The sequence below is a fragment of the Acanthopagrus latus genome, chromosome 12, assembly GCF_904848185.1.
Source record: "Acanthopagrus latus isolate v.2019 chromosome 12, fAcaLat1.1, whole genome shotgun sequence".
NCBI lineage: Eukaryota > Metazoa > Chordata > Actinopteri > Spariformes > Sparidae > Acanthopagrus > Acanthopagrus latus.
Window position 1 is genome coordinate 13545938 of NC_051050.1, and position 17000 is coordinate 13562937.

At 41.9% G+C, this 17000-nt stretch overlaps 2 protein-coding genes across 2 annotated transcripts; one reads left to right on the top strand and one right to left on the bottom strand.

The window, feature by feature from the left end:
- Window positions 1-1005: 1005 nt before the first annotated feature.
- Window positions 1006-9625, bottom strand: LOC119029594 (protein phosphatase PTC7 homolog). Its single transcript, XM_037116525.1, has 6 exons — window positions 8979-9625; window positions 7031-7210; window positions 5867-6065; window positions 4749-4872; window positions 4507-4636; window positions 1006-4340 (listed from the first exon to the last, which is right to left on the bottom strand). The coding sequence occupies exons 1-6, from the start codon at window positions 9178-9180 to the stop codon at window positions 4282-4284; spliced, it is 894 nt and encodes a 297-aa protein (XP_036972420.1). The 5' UTR covers window positions 9181-9625; the 3' UTR covers window positions 1006-4281.
- Window positions 9626-9899: 274 nt separating this feature from the next.
- On the top strand, window positions 9900-14915 carry LOC119029593 (glycine-rich cell wall structural protein 1.8-like). The gene is made up of 2 exons (XM_037116524.1): window positions 9900-10214; window positions 10726-14915. Exon 2 carries the CDS (start codon window positions 10730-10732, stop codon window positions 12221-12223), a length of 1494 nt encoding a protein of 497 aa, XP_036972419.1. The 5' UTR covers window positions 9900-10214; window positions 10726-10729; the 3' UTR covers window positions 12224-14915.
- The last annotated feature ends 2085 nt before the right edge of the window (window positions 14916-17000 follow it).

A 17000-nucleotide genomic window follows, 5' to 3' on the forward strand; every position in this document is an offset into this window, starting at 1 on the left:
CCCTCTTTAGAAAATATCTCTGTATGTTTCATCAGAATTGCTTTTATTGCCAAGTAAATTTACACATACGAACGAGGGATTTGCTATGGTCTGTAGGTGCAAAAAAAACAAGCAATACTAAAAGTACTTAAAAGATGTAATAAAACCATGAAAAATATAAATAGAGTGCGAATATAAGTATAAATAGAGTGTGACCGATTTTCAAGTAGGTGAGGACTGTCCAGATTTATCCAGTAGTGCAAAAGTTTGACCTAGATTGTGCAATGTCACAGTAGATACTGATATTGCAATGTGCAAATAAGATTTCGAAGTAAGAGTACACATACTGCAGAGTGGATAATAATAATAATAATAATAATAATAATAATAATAATAATAATAATAATATAAAATAATATACCTTACTGGATAATTATGGAATATAATTTCACTATACACTCTGAGGTACTTTAATGCATGTTATCTTTGTTAATGGTATTCATAAAAGCATAAACTGCAAAGTAATTAGTACATTTATATGTAATAAATAAATGTAATAGAGTAAGAAGTACAATATTTTCTTTTGGAAAGGGTTAGGGTTAGTATAGTGGTGTAGAAGTATGAAATAGCAGAAATGCCTAACACCACTCATTCTTATGGATTTTCTTATATGTTAGTACGTATGTAGATATATATATGGAAACACCTGGCATGTTTGTATACATAAAGTTTGTCAGTGTTACTGTATAGTGGATCTTTAAATATGCTCTTCACACTTTCAATAATACAGTTTTTTATGTAGCTGCTGCATTAACTTATTTAACCCACTTCAATATTTGCAGCAGTTGAGGATCATAGCGAATAAAAGTATTCAGAAACATCTGGAGAATGTGTACCATCAGTACAGGAAGTTTATCATCTCGTTCAAATTTTCTCAATTCACAGTGTGTGTTGTCTGTGTACAGTACATCTGTTTCTGAAAATGAAAAAAAAAAAAAAAAGAAAATTGCATCCAGAACAATCTTGTTGAGGCAAATTTAGTATAAATACTAGATTCTTTATTTAAATATTGTACATATTTTAAAACATATTTACATAAATTAGACCTGCATTGTTACACTGTAGACATTGATGCACCTTTCGTACGCACAAACACCGCTTGCTGAAAAGAGGACAATCGTACCATACAGACTGCAGAAGCACCTTTGAGAACGGCTTTACAGGAGAGACAGACGGGCACACATCATTTACGTCAAACACCGGCGACATGACCAAGACGAGACAAGCTTGCAATGACAGGAAAGGCCTCTTGATCACAGGTCTAACTATTTGTTAAGGCTGAAACTGTGCTCACCCTCATACTTGAAGTTCACAGCACCATTACCTATCTTACCACCCCCATCCCTCTGCATCTTTTTGTGAAATAAATCTTTGAAGTAAATACAAGTTCAGAACCTTTACACAACATATTTAAACCATTTCTAACAACTGTGCGAAAATAACTTTGTAAAGTGGCTGAGACAGAAACCATGCAAAGTAGAATGGTGCGAACAGTAAGACAGATAGTATTCAAATAATTGTCTCCATTACGTGTATGATGACACACCATTAAATCTTTACAGCAGGACGCACAGAGCAGTGCCCCGATCATGTGTTTATATATGGCTTCCCTTCTTTGGTTTCGTAAACCTGTCTTATACTTACAACCAGTCGCACACAACTTAAACCAAGACTTTGTTCTGAGAAAAACAGCTGTAGGCATAGAAAAGACATTTCACCGTCCCTCTGAACGTTTCTACCCATCCGTCACGGCCATCACACAAGATTCAGAGCACAAGGAATTTACAGTATTGCTGTCTGATGTTTGTAACAACAAAAGCTTAACTACATACACAAAGAAAATGTGTCTTTGGTGCACCTGCTCTCGAACTGTAAAGACATTGTCCAAACCACTTGAGTGAACTGATTAAAAAAAGGGACAGACTATCATGAGCAGAACAGTATTGGCAATGTCTCTGATTAATGTTGTTTGTTGCAGCGCGCGCACACACACACACACTCATTACAATCATGGTGACCATGTTCATATAAATGAAGTCATATACACAGACATCTTAATTAAAAACAAGAAGCAGCAAACAAAAGTAAAAGGGAGAGAAGGAACTGAATAGTACAAAAAAAAAAATTCTCACACACACCCCCGCACACACCTGATTCTTGTTAAGATAGTTGGATCTCTTGTCATCCATCACACATATTTCATTTCGGCAGACACTTCAAACTCTTTCTTTGAAAACTAAATAACATTAAAAAAATACATCTTTTCCTTTTGAATTCATGCCTGACCTATCATTGCAACTGTAAGCATTCCCAGATGCTAGCTTTAGCTTTGTGAGATAACAAATATAAACATTAAAATATACCACACACTCTTCTCACAATAAGTACCCACACGCACAAACATACACACGCACACACACACACATTTTTAACATCCATTCCTACCACACAACAGCCATACTGATCAACCTTAGCACGTCTTCTTGTTCATTTCAGCAAATGTGGAAGTGTGGGATTGATAAAGCTCACTTCAAGATTAATGCTGCATTCACATGCATTTAGGTGGGCAGTAAATGGCAAACGGACAACACCTTGTGGACGGTATGTGAAATAAATGTACCCGGGCCAATAGTGAATTTAACATCGCCATATTTGCCACTATTTCCATAGTTTTCACAACGCGAACAGCTGTTACGTCATCTCCGTGCTTATATTTTGAGAAGAAAATGCATTTACAACTGTCATGGCAGTGGAGGTTGCACATACTATACATTTAGGAAGTCAATAAAGCTCAATTGGCCTGATGTAGTGCCATGTACGCAGCACTTTAACATACAGGCATGGAGGACTTGGTTTCTGAGCCAAGAGATTTGAATGAAGCTACAAGTTACCTTTGCCGTAAGAAGGTGTCAACTAGCAGTGAAACACCACATATTTGCGGTCTCACCTCAGAGTCCATCGGCCATCGCAGTCTGACTGATGATAATATTGTCTATGCAATATTTGGGCTTGAATACCATAATATCAAATTTTAAATATTTGATATCAAGACTAATTGTGTTGTATTGTTTAGAGAGAACAGAATAAAATGTATTGTAAGAACATGTAAAGTGTAAGAAAAATAAAAATGTATCTTATTTTATGTGATTACTCTAGTAATAGTTTCTCCTCATCTAGATCACTAATGCGTTCTCCTTGTGTGAGGACACAAAGTTAAAATAATTCTCACGGTTAGGGTCAGCCTCACCGTATTTTACCATCCAGCACTCATCCACTAAAACGATATCCGGTTTGCCGTCTACTGTCTGCCTGAATACATCTGAATGCAGCCCAACATCAACACAGGAAAATATATTGATGAATGCATGTGTACATCTAGTAACGGAATTTGCTTTAACAACCAAAGCAGAGACAATTGAAAGGCCATAACGTAGCCCCGAAAACACAAAAATATTTACAACTTATCAGGATGTGCGCCCCCCACTGATCAACCTTCACATGTAAGCTCTAACCCTAAGCGTTGTTACGGTTTCCCTTTAGAGGTTTTTTTGATCTGAGCATTTACTAGTAAGCTCCTCCATTGTTCACATTCCCAAACCCAAGACACTAAAACCCTTCAATCTCACTTTCTAACAACGCCCATCCTATCCCACCATCAGCTTCATCAGTCCGTCTATATGCTTCAAACACATTTACAACATGGAACAGATTAATAACTGGGACAACAGACAGCCGGATTCAATAGTCAACTCCAGAACTACGCTCTAATGAATCCAAAACCATGGCTTACTCCTCTGCTAATATTACTTTTTATATATGTATGAGGACTACCAGGTGTCAAGGCCCTCAGCCAACGCAAACTGTCCTGCACCGCCTCTTTGACACTTCCACTCGGAAGTGTTGATGCCACGCAATGACACATTAGAGACTGAAATGCATCCCCCCCTCAGCCCGTCGTACTCATCTCCTCCTGCATCATGATCAACATGAAAATGTCCTAGCTGCCTGCTTACCACTCGACCGTTCAAGCACCAAAACAAAACAAGAGGAAGAAAAACAAAAACATGTACACGGGTGGACGTCAGCCCCGCAGGGAGGAGTGTGCGTCGTGTTGGTGGGCCTCCCCTGTCAGCCCACGGGATGCAGTGCATTTTTTGGGAGGGCTGCAGGTGGAAGACTCAGGCAGACGGGAAGGAAGGACCAGCCCCAGAGAAGCACACACACACACTGTCGCGCACACTTTTAGTCTGTATATTCAGCCACAATAGACAGCAGCACCGTGATATCATCTGGCTTCCCTCCTGCAGGAAAAGAAAAAGAAAAAAAAGAACAAAAAGACAGAGTGTGAGAAACCGTGCAGACATAACCAGATTTTACCACACAAGGCTGCAAGGAGGGGATGTTTCCCGCTGACAAATGGTGTTTCTAAAACGGGAAAAGACAGCATCTGAAGCAGTGTATATTTACCTCTTACATTCAGGCCATTGTCACAAGCGAACTGTGCAAAAGGAGACATATAGTTCGGGTCGTAGGCAAGGTCGTGAGCTTGCTTTGCAATACTCTGTGCAGTCTGGAGAATGCTATCATAGTTGGTAGTCTGAAATGTGTAAAAATAAAAAGCATTAAATGAGTAAGAAGCCATCATTCCACACACATTTTCAATAAAATGACTAGATAAAGCATTTGTGAAAGCATAAATAAACTGCCACCTTGAGTTTTTTAAGCTCCTGAAGAATCATGTAGTCCGGCATGTTGTCAAAGAGGCCGTCACTTGCAGTCAGGATGATGTCACCGAGCTGCACGTCAAAGGAGGAGCTGTCAGCTGCTTCAGGACTAGAGGAAACAGGAGGGGCGCGGCAAGATCAGTCACAAGTGAAACAGGAGCACGCTGCACTTTAGCCGCTGTAAACAGTTTCCAATATGGAATTAGGCAGGTCAGAAGACACTCTGCCAAATCTCGAGGGTGAGGGTGGACGCGGCGTGGGTGTTTAATCTGACAGCTGACTCGGAAGCAGCCTGCCCTGTGTGTCCTTGCCAGACGCAGAGAGGTCCTGTTGCTTTCTGGCACCACAGCCAAGACTCAAGTTATTTTCTGGGAGCCTTTAAATTTATGTTGGTGCTTCATCTTGATGGATTTAATTTCAAGATGACACAACACAGAGCCACAAATGTACCTTAAAAAGGAATGCTTACTATTGAATATCTAAATCTTAAAAATGTTCTCGCCTGAAGAAGCAGATTAAACCAGTTAGAAAAAAAAAAAAAAAAAACACCTCAAAGCTGTGCCGAATGGATTACAAAAGGTTTATCCCTCGTTAATCAGGCTGCCATTGTCAAAATCAAATTGTGGCACTTCTCTGGGTTGCCTGACAAGCCTATGCATACTTCTGTATTGCATGAATTGTGCTTGAAATATTTTATAATCGCAGTGATTCTGGAAACTTCCAAACATTTTTTTCTTAATAAGCGTGTGCATGTTTTTCAGATTGTAATGATAATAATGATCATGTGTTCACCTTCAAAATGTTTGAAATGTAAACCCAGAACAACAAACTATAAACAGGATACTAGATGATTTTCCATGTGGGTGACATTAAAAATGGTGACTTATTTATCGTAGTGTGACGTCAAAGTCGGTCTTGTTTATCCTGCAAACACCATTAAAAAGCTCTTACTGCAATTGGGTTTACTGCCCAAAGGGGAGGATAAAAGACGCTTTAAGAGATCCAGTTTGATCTCAGTTGTCACGACACTTGTTTGAAAGCAAAAATCAAGGTAAACTCACTTTGACCTTTCTCTTATTCACTTGTGTTGAAGAACTACTGACCTGTCACTGAGCACCACCCCTTCAGCTCCCGGCGGAGCGATGGACAGCTGGAAGGGCGTGTTAAAATAGTGCTGTTGTTCGTCTGAGCGATGAACCACCTCTCCTCCCCGAACCACCAGGAAGCCCGAGTCACCAAGGTTACATGTGTGTAGCTGGTGACTCCGTCGATCCAGAACCACGATACAGGCTGTGCTGCTCCCTATAAAAAACGAAGAGTGCAAACAACAAAAACATTGTGGGCATGTAGACATAGAGGTGACATTTGAGAAGTGATCTTCGAGTTTGGACAGGTAAGAACAAAAAAGGGACACAGGCTAAATGAATGTCTCCCTTCCCTTTCAAGACAGGTACAATGCTGAATGAATTTCATACTCCCATATTGGGTTGGTGAGAAAAAGAAGTTAAACAAACCCAGGGGTCGTGGACTGCTTGTCCCAGTGACTACAGCTTTGTGCACCAACAGTCCAAGCAACCTTGAGCAGCGAAGGTCAACCTCAGACCTGGTCACAGCTTCCCAAAATAAAATTAGGCCATTTACCAAACAACGTGACGGGGAGGTGGCCAACATTGAGCGTCTGCGCTAGTTGTGGGTCAGGGATACTGACTCTCAGAAGAAATGTGACCTTGGTCACGAGTACGCTTTTAAAAACTGTTCAGCCCTCCTGCAGTGTCAGTTACAGATGGATTCTTGACCTTTTGGAGCTCTGGTATGAGGCAAAATGTTCAGCCTGCATGTTTGGCCCCACAAGGTCACTGAGTTTAAACTATTATGTGTCGGCATAACGAAATACAATATGATTAGTATGATTAATATGATGTTAGTTAGTTACCTCAGACAGTGATTACATCACTCAGTCAACAGCCCCCCACACAAAACAGAATACTGGGTGAAGCTGAAATTCTGCATCTTATTTGCATATTTCATGCACCTTTTGCCAGGTTAGAAAAATATCTGACATGCAATTCTAAATGAAGGTTATATATTATAATAATGTTATAAACCTTGCTAAGCAAGGCCACTACACACAGTGTGACTCATCCTGCAGCTATGCTATTTATTTAGAGAATGGCTGTTCACACAGGAAGCATGACTCACTCTACCTCCGACCGTGTGTGTGCCACAATATATGATATCTATGCGATGTTGTCCCCATGTGTACTCACCCAGCAAGGGAACTTTGTTCTGTAGAAGCTCATAATAGCCAGTGGTCAGGATCCCCACTGGATTACTGGGAGTGAAGCGCCCCTCCTTCACCAGTCGCTCACAGGTTCTCATTAAGGTGGCAGAGAACTGGGATGGGTCGACGCCATAGTCACGCCAACCACCTACACCATCTGCAACACCTGATGGAGAAAGGGGGAATAATATTTTTGTTTAGATGTTGTTTGGTGTTCACCCACCTGCAAATGAATGCTCACACGGTGAGGGGATGACACGTATCAAGGACTGCAGAAGACTGAAAATTGCATGCTGATTCAGAGAATGAAAACAACGATAAAGACCAATAATTTTTCACTTAATCTAGAAAATAACTGGGAGATTTATTAACAATTCAAAATAACTCGAATTGTGCAGAGACACTGATGCGAGGAACCAAACCCCAGATTATGAGGTAATGCATTAAAGCTTTGTTCACGTCATGTTTAGTCAAATGTATTCTCCGACTTCATGGTTTCACCTCAGGTGCCTGAGAAATGCTCACCACAAGGAAACAACCTGCATGATTAAATTATTAATCATCACAGTTTCTGCCAACCATTGGAACACTTGCTCTCCAACTATCTGTTTCTGTTCGGTTTTCAGTTACAACAGCCCAGCTGGTCCCAAACCACATGCATCACAGCTGTTGTGGTGGACAATGGAGATAGAGAGAAATAAACTGGATCAATCTACATCAGATTTGACCAGGATGGCTTTTAATGGATATCTGCTCAGTGGATGATATAAAGAGCTATTCGTTAGGCTGCAAGATTAAACAGTCCCCTGACTGAAATGCAGTTATGGATCATCCAACATCCCAGAAACACATACTTTGTTGAAAAAAGACATTAATGCAAGTCGGCTCTGACACTGACAAATAACGCTAATAATCCTGTAACATTTATCTTGGAAGCACATCAATAGTATTTCACTCTATTGTTTAAAGCTCATATGCATCTCGCTGTTAGTGAGCAAATTGCTCTTGGAATTTACTATTCATTTACGTTATTCCCATTTCAAAAACAGAATGAACAAAAGTTGGGTATGGTATGTTAAACATTCACACTGACAAGCCCCGTTTTCATGCTTTATCTTCAGTTTTAATTTCCCTTTGTGACTCCTGTGGAAGGTCCCTCAAATGTGAAACCAAAATTACAGAACAGACTCTCGGAGATACGTCATATTTCCACCATAAATTTAATTTATTGCAGACCATTGTTGCACGCCTGATAAAAAGGGGGGAAAACAAGCCTTGTAAGTGTTGACCAAGCCATTTGGTTGGTAAAATAGCCCATTTGCCTGTGTTAACACTCCTGTCAGCTGGGCGGTGAGGACAAAGCAATTGCACTCAGCTAAGCTAGCAGGCTAGCTTAACGCTATTAGCAACATGGCTGCCTCCATGCTCAACCATTCTGACCTTTGCAAGACAATGTTATATTAAGTATGAGGCGTTATAACAGGAACTTTTCGGCGATTTCCACCTTTAATGAGGCTCATCTACATCTCCTTATTTTATATGTAATATTCATTATGTTTCCGACGTGTATTCTTCGGTTAGAGCTCATCTAGGTGAAAGGTCATTCGGCGTTTCACCTCAAAACTACCCGCTAGCGGCACATAATCGCAGTTTATGCATGGAATAATAACACTGCGACTGCACTTTTTGCACTGATCTCTTGTAAACATATATCCAGCTTTAGGTAGACTTAAGACAAATATCTATTGCGAGGGATAAAAGTTATTTATCTCTCTGCTGCTGGAGGAGGAGCAGGGGAGGAGGGGGGCTGTTGTGTTTTCATCCGAGGGGTCGCTGCACGTGCAGGCTAGCTAACTGAAGGTCACCTGAGCACAGAGGCTGTCCAGCGTCCACCTGCAAGACATAAACACTGATTTATGTGCCCGAGAGCTTACCTAAAACGTCGGCAGTCCTGTGCCGCGCGATGAAGCAGGCGTCATCTCCGTAGCACATCCCTTTCTTAAGGATCCCCTTACGAAAGTCTTTACCGAAGCCATAGCTTGCGCTTATCAGGCTGTAGTCCCGACCGTCAGTCTGAGAGAGTCCGCCCAGGACAGCCCTGGCTACCAGTCTGCCATAAGACAGTACGGATAACATCCCCCAGCAAGGAACAACTCCGTCTTGTTTAGGAGCACACACACACGCTGGATGTCCCCCCCTCCTCCCTCTGTCTCTCTACCCGTCCCGGCCGCCTGTCTGTCAGGCTACTTCCTCGGAACAAGCTCCGGCTGTCTGTCTTTATCCGTCCATTCGGTCCCGAACGGCCTGCTTCGTGAGAGTAACGTGGCAGCGGTTGCTAACTCGCATAAATACGCCACCGTCCGTCGAGACCGATTGTCGTCCAGTTTATGTCTCAGGCGTGCATTTCATGGACGCAGTTCCTCCGCTGGGCTCTCTCCTCCCCGACATGTTTCCACTGTGTTACCGGACCGAATGCTGCGAGTACATACGGGTATCTGACGAAGTTCACAATCTTGACGTCACGGTGTCATCCAATGAGAGAGCAGCCCGCAGCCCCATTACATGTGCAGTACACAGAGCCGCTAACAGAGAGCTCGCGGTGCCTCTGAGCTGCGCAGTCTTCAGAGGTGCACTTGTTCTGAGTGACTGGATGTCATAGTTGCCCGTTGGGCGGAACCAGCGTTAGCACAATGTCACCTACTGAAATTATGATACATCATTGTTAATAATAACGTCATTTTATATTTCAATAAGGTCTACTGAACTACTAATATTCGCAAGTCAAATTATATAAGTATTTTTGTACCAATTAAAGGTACCTGTTGTGTTGTGTGATAAAGCTAGGTTAAGATAGCTCCGTTTCGGCTCTTAAATAAGTGGCACTCGTACGTTACAGTATTCTCCTAGCACAACATTTCTGTGTATGTAACATTAGTATTTTTATCGGAGTTTTTTTTTTTTGGCTTTTTGCGCGATCACTCCACGGATCCAGGGAAGTGTCCCCGCCTCACGGTGCTCGCTGCGGATCAAAACGACCGCCCCCCCTTACGGACGAAACCACCCTGAGCAGAGCTAGAGTGAACCCATGACGGAGCAGACAGGGAGAGAGGACAACAACGCGTTTATCACCGAATTGCCATCGAAGCAGACCGCTAAAGCCCCTTTTCACGGTGAGAAATAATTGATTTATGCTAAATGAAAATGTTATGCCCTTTGTATTTGGGCTCAATGGGAGAGCAAAGCCGTCCTTTTTAATCAAATTTAGTCTTAGTGGTTCGGTTCGGCTTAGCTAAGCGAATGGGCAGGATGATAATGATGCAATGGTCGCCTGTCGCTGTTTATAAATGAAATCAACGTATTTCTCCGTCAATTTATAGTGGTTAAGGTAGATTTTATCTATTCAATTAATTTTAGACGAACCACCCAACCAGAGAGTGATAATGGGAGTCTTGAATATTTTAAACATAATTACGATGGTCCTCTTTAAAGGATTGAATAGGGCTATTTGCTGCCATATGGCTTACAGACGGATACAATTGGGGAGCTATAAGAAAAACAAACAAACTCCATTGTCGCTCATGTTGCTTATTTTTTAATATAAATGGTAGCATAGTGCTAATGTTTCTTTTTGTAATACGTAATTGTTTTTATGATGTTGACCTTAGAAACGCTTCCTTTCAGGGCCATGATGGGGAGGTTATGTGAGCTGGCTCTTGTGAGCCTGCTTCTAGTGTTTCTCCTGAACACTGAATCGACATGGGCTAAAAGAAGTGGCAGCAGCAGCGGCAGGAAAAGCACATCATCCTCCAGCAACAGGGGTGGGACACAATCAAAACCAGCCAGTACCAATCGGAACACCAATCCATATCCCTCTGGTGGAAGTTATCCTGGAGCTGGTAACACTAATCCAGGAGGATATCCCAGACAAAATCCAGGCAGTTATCCAGGAGCTGGTAACTCTAATCCAGGCGGAAATCCCAGACAAAACCCAGGAAGTAATCCAGGAGCTGGTAGTTACCCTAACCAGTATCCTGGTAGAGCCAATCCTGGAGGGTACCCGAATCAGAATCCAGCAGGTGGATACCCAGCCGCAGGAGGATATCCTAATCAAAACCCAGCGAGAGGGAACTACCCAAATCAGAATCCAGCTGCTGGAGGCTACCCCAACCAATATCCAGGCAGGGCTGGTACCAACCAAGGAGGATATCCCAACCAGTACCCAGCTGGAGGAGGTTATCCCAATCAGTATCCAGGTGCTGGGGGCTACCCAGCTGGAGGTGGCTATCCTAACCAAAGGTCCCCGTACCAGTACCCAGCAGCAGGTGGTTACCCAGTCAGAGGTGGGAACACAGGACAAGGTTGGGGTCATGGTCAGGCTGGTGGGTACCCAGGGGGTCACCCCTATGGTGGCGGAGGTGGTTACCCTGGTGGCTACCCTGGTGGTGGTGTTGGTGGTTACCCAAACTGGAACCCAAATAATAAGATCCTCAGTCCTGGCTTTGGTGGAGGAGGCTACGGATATGGTGGTTATGGTGGTGGGATGGGAGGCTCTCCTTTCTCTCGTTCTGTGCAGAGTATGGGATACCAGCCCAAGTCTTCAGGTTTTGCCAAAAAAGCCATTATGGCAGCTGGCGTCGGCGCTGTGGCTGGAATGGCCGTTGGATATGGACTAGGCCGCTTCCCTCGACCACATTTCAACTTTCGCAACCCTGAAGAAGAGCACTACTACAACAACTACATGTACCGCCGTTACGGCACCCAGTCCACAGATGAGAAGGACTTCGGCCGTGATTATGTCTACAAGCTTCCACCACGGGCAGAGACTTATGACAAGTTCATGGCTCGCTGTATGAATAGGACTGACCTTCTTAAAGATCAGGGCAGCAGCTCTACCACTCCAAACAATCAGGGTGGAGGTGATGAAGATGATGACACCGTCAGCATTGAGGAGATTGGATATCCGTCCCTAATTGAGCAATTGAAGGCCCGGCGCTGTGTTGAGCTGTACATGGAATATTCTGAGAAATTTCTGGAAGAACGAAAAGCCGAGCAACAGTCCCAGCCTGGTAATCGGCAACAGTACCTGCCTGGAAATCGCTGCAGCCCACTGAGTGACGGGGTGATTCAGCTTTTTACCTCCCTCATCATGCTACTGTCCAGCATGCTCCTTCTGCAGTGAGAACACCCTAAAGGGATTTCTACTTCCTCCATTATATGTGCATCCCGCATCTGGCTAATGTAGTTTAACTCCATTATCTCCACAGTAAAAAACATAGCTGTACACTTGCAAGCTCTGTGGGTCGTATTAAGTCAGCCATTTATTATTTCCAGAGAAAACTTGCAAATAGTAACAAAATGATATTGTGTGTATATTAACTAAAGCAGTCATTTTTAAGAGGCAGCAGTCATGTAATATTTTGACAGATCAGTTTTGTGTTGTGCAAGCTGCACCTATTTTTTGTTAGAATTTTATCAAGAATTCATTTTGCACTTTTCTAATCCCACATTGTTGTGCACTGAATGCATAGAAAAGAGATTCAGGGTACTTACGTTCAGTTTTTTTGTGACAATTTATTATGACAATAGGTCTTCTACTGTTGGTAAAATAGGAATATGACATTAAGAGTTTCATATATGTACAAAGTCATCCAGTTAACATCATCACATCATTCATTCATCATTTTCATAGACTGGAGTATCCAACAGACTGTCATTGGCTATATGTGCTTCATTAAATATATGAGCATTTAAAGGATAAGGATAATGGCTATATATGACTCGTCCAGTGTAATCAAAGTCAAATTGATTTGAAAAGATGTTATTTGCATCCTGTTTTATTCCAAAATCTTCCCTTTTTGCCCCTAAATTCAAAGTGTAAACATGCACACAGGGGCTTCCACAGACTTGAATTATGCTGGACGAGCTGTGTGGAGTCATTTGATCCTTTTTTAGGTGTTTTTTTTTACATTTCAAAACAAGTCCCCATCTACTTCAGTGATTTTGGAGAATGCTGCAATGCTACTTTGCTGTGAAGCTCCAGAAATGTTTTGTGGACAGCTAAAATCCACTCGACTTTCCTTCAGCTAACAGAGTGATGCATCAGCATAGTGATGAGTAAATAATGACTGAATTATTAGTTTTGGGTAAACTTATCCTTTAAGCCAAAGTTCTACTATTAAATCTGAATAATGTCAACATAAGACCGATTGTCATTGTGTTTCAGCAATAGTCCCCACCTCCAAATGTGCTTTGACATATTATCAGTAAGAAAGTAGAAGTAAAAGTCTTCAGGCCCCACTGTGGTTTGCTGGCGGTTTGCTCTAAATGCTGATAGATCTGCAGCAATGTTTGGGTCTGCATTGTTGTGTAATGGCCCTGATGAGACCATTTAGTGCTCACAAGATGATGCAAGAACACATCTTGGTACCGAAACTAGCAGACAGCCCATTACTTGTGGTGAAATGATTGAATATTCCACAATTAACAAGTTATAAGACAGCCTAGCTCCGCTCCTTCTCAGGTACATGATACTAACACACATTATTTGTTATTGCATGTAATAGCCCTTGACAGAAAGGGGCTGTAGGTGAATGCATGTCCTTTGATGTGCAGCAGATGGTGTCATTAGTGGTGTTGCTACCTTGCCTGCGGCTGTAGAGAACAATAAAAGCATTTGTTGACTATAGCTCCTGATGCTTTTAGCCTGTGTTGTGTTAGCATGGTGATAGCTAGGCTTTTGCACCAACACGATCAACAACAATTCAACACTTTTATCCTATATTCTCAGCACTAACTCTGCTTTAATCCTGTGCCTCAGCCTCACTCATCATCACACACAGACTCTTAATGTCACAACTATTATCAGACAGACCAGATTAACACTGGAAGTGGAAGCAGACACTGGCTTAAATTAACTGGAAACTGAAAACTGCTGTTGAGGTTAGATTTGTTCTGAAATCTTGCGCCAGACTTGGATTCTTGTCCTGGGTTGTTCAAGTTTCCAGCGACAGTCTAATTTCCCATACTTTCCAGTCAGATCTTCCAGGCTTGCCCTGGTCAGTACATCTCTGCGTCTTCCTCTCTCTAAGGTGAGGTATTGGCGGGTCTGTAAATATCTCCGTTAGCTTTTTCTGAACTCTTGCCTCCCCTGGCTGTCAGGATGTGTGTCCCTGCAGGAATGAAATTTCTACTCTCCTTTTCCCTCAAAGTCAGTTAAGTGGACTTGTAACTCCCACTAGCTTTGTGGGGTTGTGTATAGTGAAGTTTATCTGTACATCATTCCTCTGTGTATGTTATTCTTTGACTCCTGCTTGTTTTCTTTTTATCTGAATGTTTTAATTATTTCTTTAACTTTGCACTTTGTAACCGTGGTTACAATTGTAGGCTGTCAGTGAGGGAAAAAGTATCACTGTTCATTTCAGTTTTTCAGTGTACTTGTATTCAGTTAAGTCTGTTGTCTGTACGCATTACACAATACTTAGTGTGTTATGACTTACCTGTAGCTTTGCTCTGATTGGACCAGTCGCCCTTCAAATCCCTGTTTTGTTTCCACACTCTGCCCAGGGCCTCTCCGGTTCCTGTGTGTTGGTTCTGGCAAAATGTTTCCAATTGATTTTGAAGTTGATATTTTACATTTTCATACTGTTTCACATTTTCATACAACATTGTCTGTAGACTATCTTTAAAGTGCACTTATGTCCCTTCAGGAGTAGATATTCTGTAACTGTGTCATTGAACTCATATTGGGAATGTAGACTGAAACTTCCTGTTTGGCCTGCAGTTGTAAACACTTCGAGTTACTCATCAAGTAATATGACTAATATGGTTTGTCATGGATGTTTATGTGTTAAATAAAATGAGTAATAAATACCAGTTTCTCTGTCTGAATGATATAATATCACAAACACTGTCTATGAAGTATTCCTATTTATTTTAAACTGATAAAATAATAACGTCAAAGTATAGAATAATGAAAGTGAAATGAAGATGAACTATTTCAGTTTTGTATTCATTATACAATTAAACTCTCAAATAAAGAAACTGCTAACTTTAGCTACCAGTAAGATGACTATTCTAAAGAGAAATAATAAACAGTAAAGGACATGGAGGATGATTTGTCCAAAGGAGCTTTTATTTCATTTGTTTTGATGATCTTTTCCCCAGTGAGCCGATATCAAATGTCTCTTATCCAGATTGCTATGAGGAAAGACACCACATGTCCCAGTGTGAGGAAGATGTTAGTCATGGGAGAAGGGGCAGCCGCCTTAACAAAGGCTCTCCATTGAGACTGGTTGCGAAACTCTTGTCGTTCATTGTAGTAAAGCCGTTGATCTTGCTCATGGGAGGATGTCTTGTGGCTGTGATGACCCCCAGTTCTGTGCTTTTGCTTACCGAGGAACCCCAGCCCGTACCCGGTGCCCGTGCCTCCCAGCATCCCAGCTGCTGCTGCTCCAGCCCACTTCAGGCCCTGCTTGGAGAGGCCTCGGTTCTGGGAGGGAGGCCCTTTGTCGCCATCACCTTTTCCTCGACCCTTAAAGATGCCTCCGCGCTTAGCGTATGCGTACTGTGCACCTGGGCACAGAGCTGCCATGAGCAACAGCCAAACCCACAGCGAGAGAAGCTTCTGCTGGCCAGTCATTACTGCAGATCTGTACCCTGCAAAAACACACCTACATGTGTAAACAAGAGTGACAGGTGAAGACTGAGTTGAATGAATAACACTGATGATGTTAGAATGATATCACGCTGTCTGTTTAATTTGGTATGGTATATTTTAGAGACAGAGAGGAGTCTGTAAAGTTGGTTGGCTGTTGTTCAAACAGGAATTAAAGCTTTTGATTTTGCTCACTGAACATCTGAAGTCACATGCTCACCAGCACAAACACAACAGACATCCAGAATGATCCACATGCTCTGTCAACACTGGGATTAGCTGGGCATTATGTGTCTGATGCATATTTGTGCCTTTCAGGATTGCATTTGTTTTCACCGGCTCTGATAAGCAGAATATCCCCCCCCCCCATATATATACATAGCTTGTTAGTGTTCGGAGATGATGAACAAAACTTAAAATCAAACAGGTCAAACATGTTCATACTATGGATGCACAATATTGGATTTGTTGCTGATACCTCAAGTGCTGATGTTTCTAAATTCAGTTTGGCTGATGCCGATATGTTTTTTCCGTTTAATTGCAGAGAACTTCAACTTTCTCCTGTAGTCGAATGACAGTGTTATTATGCCCACTTTATTGCTTGATGCATACATAAATTAACTTTCAAAATGTGCAAATTCACAGAAATCAGCAAAACCTCTATCAGTCATTACAAGACCAAAATTATCATGCATCCCTAGGTGATACCATCTGTTTTACAATGAACAACATAAAGATGTAATACATATTAGTTAAAGGTTGTCTTTACCTTTCTGATCGGTAACACTGAGAGGTCGTGATCCTGGAGCGGCTGTCCTTTCTCAAACCGCAACTCTTTCAGCAGAGCAGCATTTTGGTACCTGCATCATTTCTACATCAAATTCCACTCAACTGCAAGCAAACACAGCTCCTCCCCAAAACAAACCCTGCTCTGCCATTGGTTCAAGATCAATAATACAGTACAGGTTGAATGAGTTTAGCTGATGGTGGCATTTCACATACAGTTTCCTCTCATTATTCACCAAATGCAAAGGCTAGGGCAGCTGCCATCTGTATGTTTGTACTTTTGTTCATTAAAAGCTTACATGTTGTTGCCTGTATGATTGTAGTATTCAGCAGAGTTTAGGGAGATTACTGGTTTGTATACTTAACTTTAAACTGGGACCTTTTTACTCTTTTAGGATTAAAGCTACAATATGTAAGATTGTTGGTTGAAAACATTAAAAACTTAAATTGTCAGCAGAATGTAAACAAGAAACTGTTTTGACACTATGACCTTTGTGTATTGTGCCGCAAAGCAACA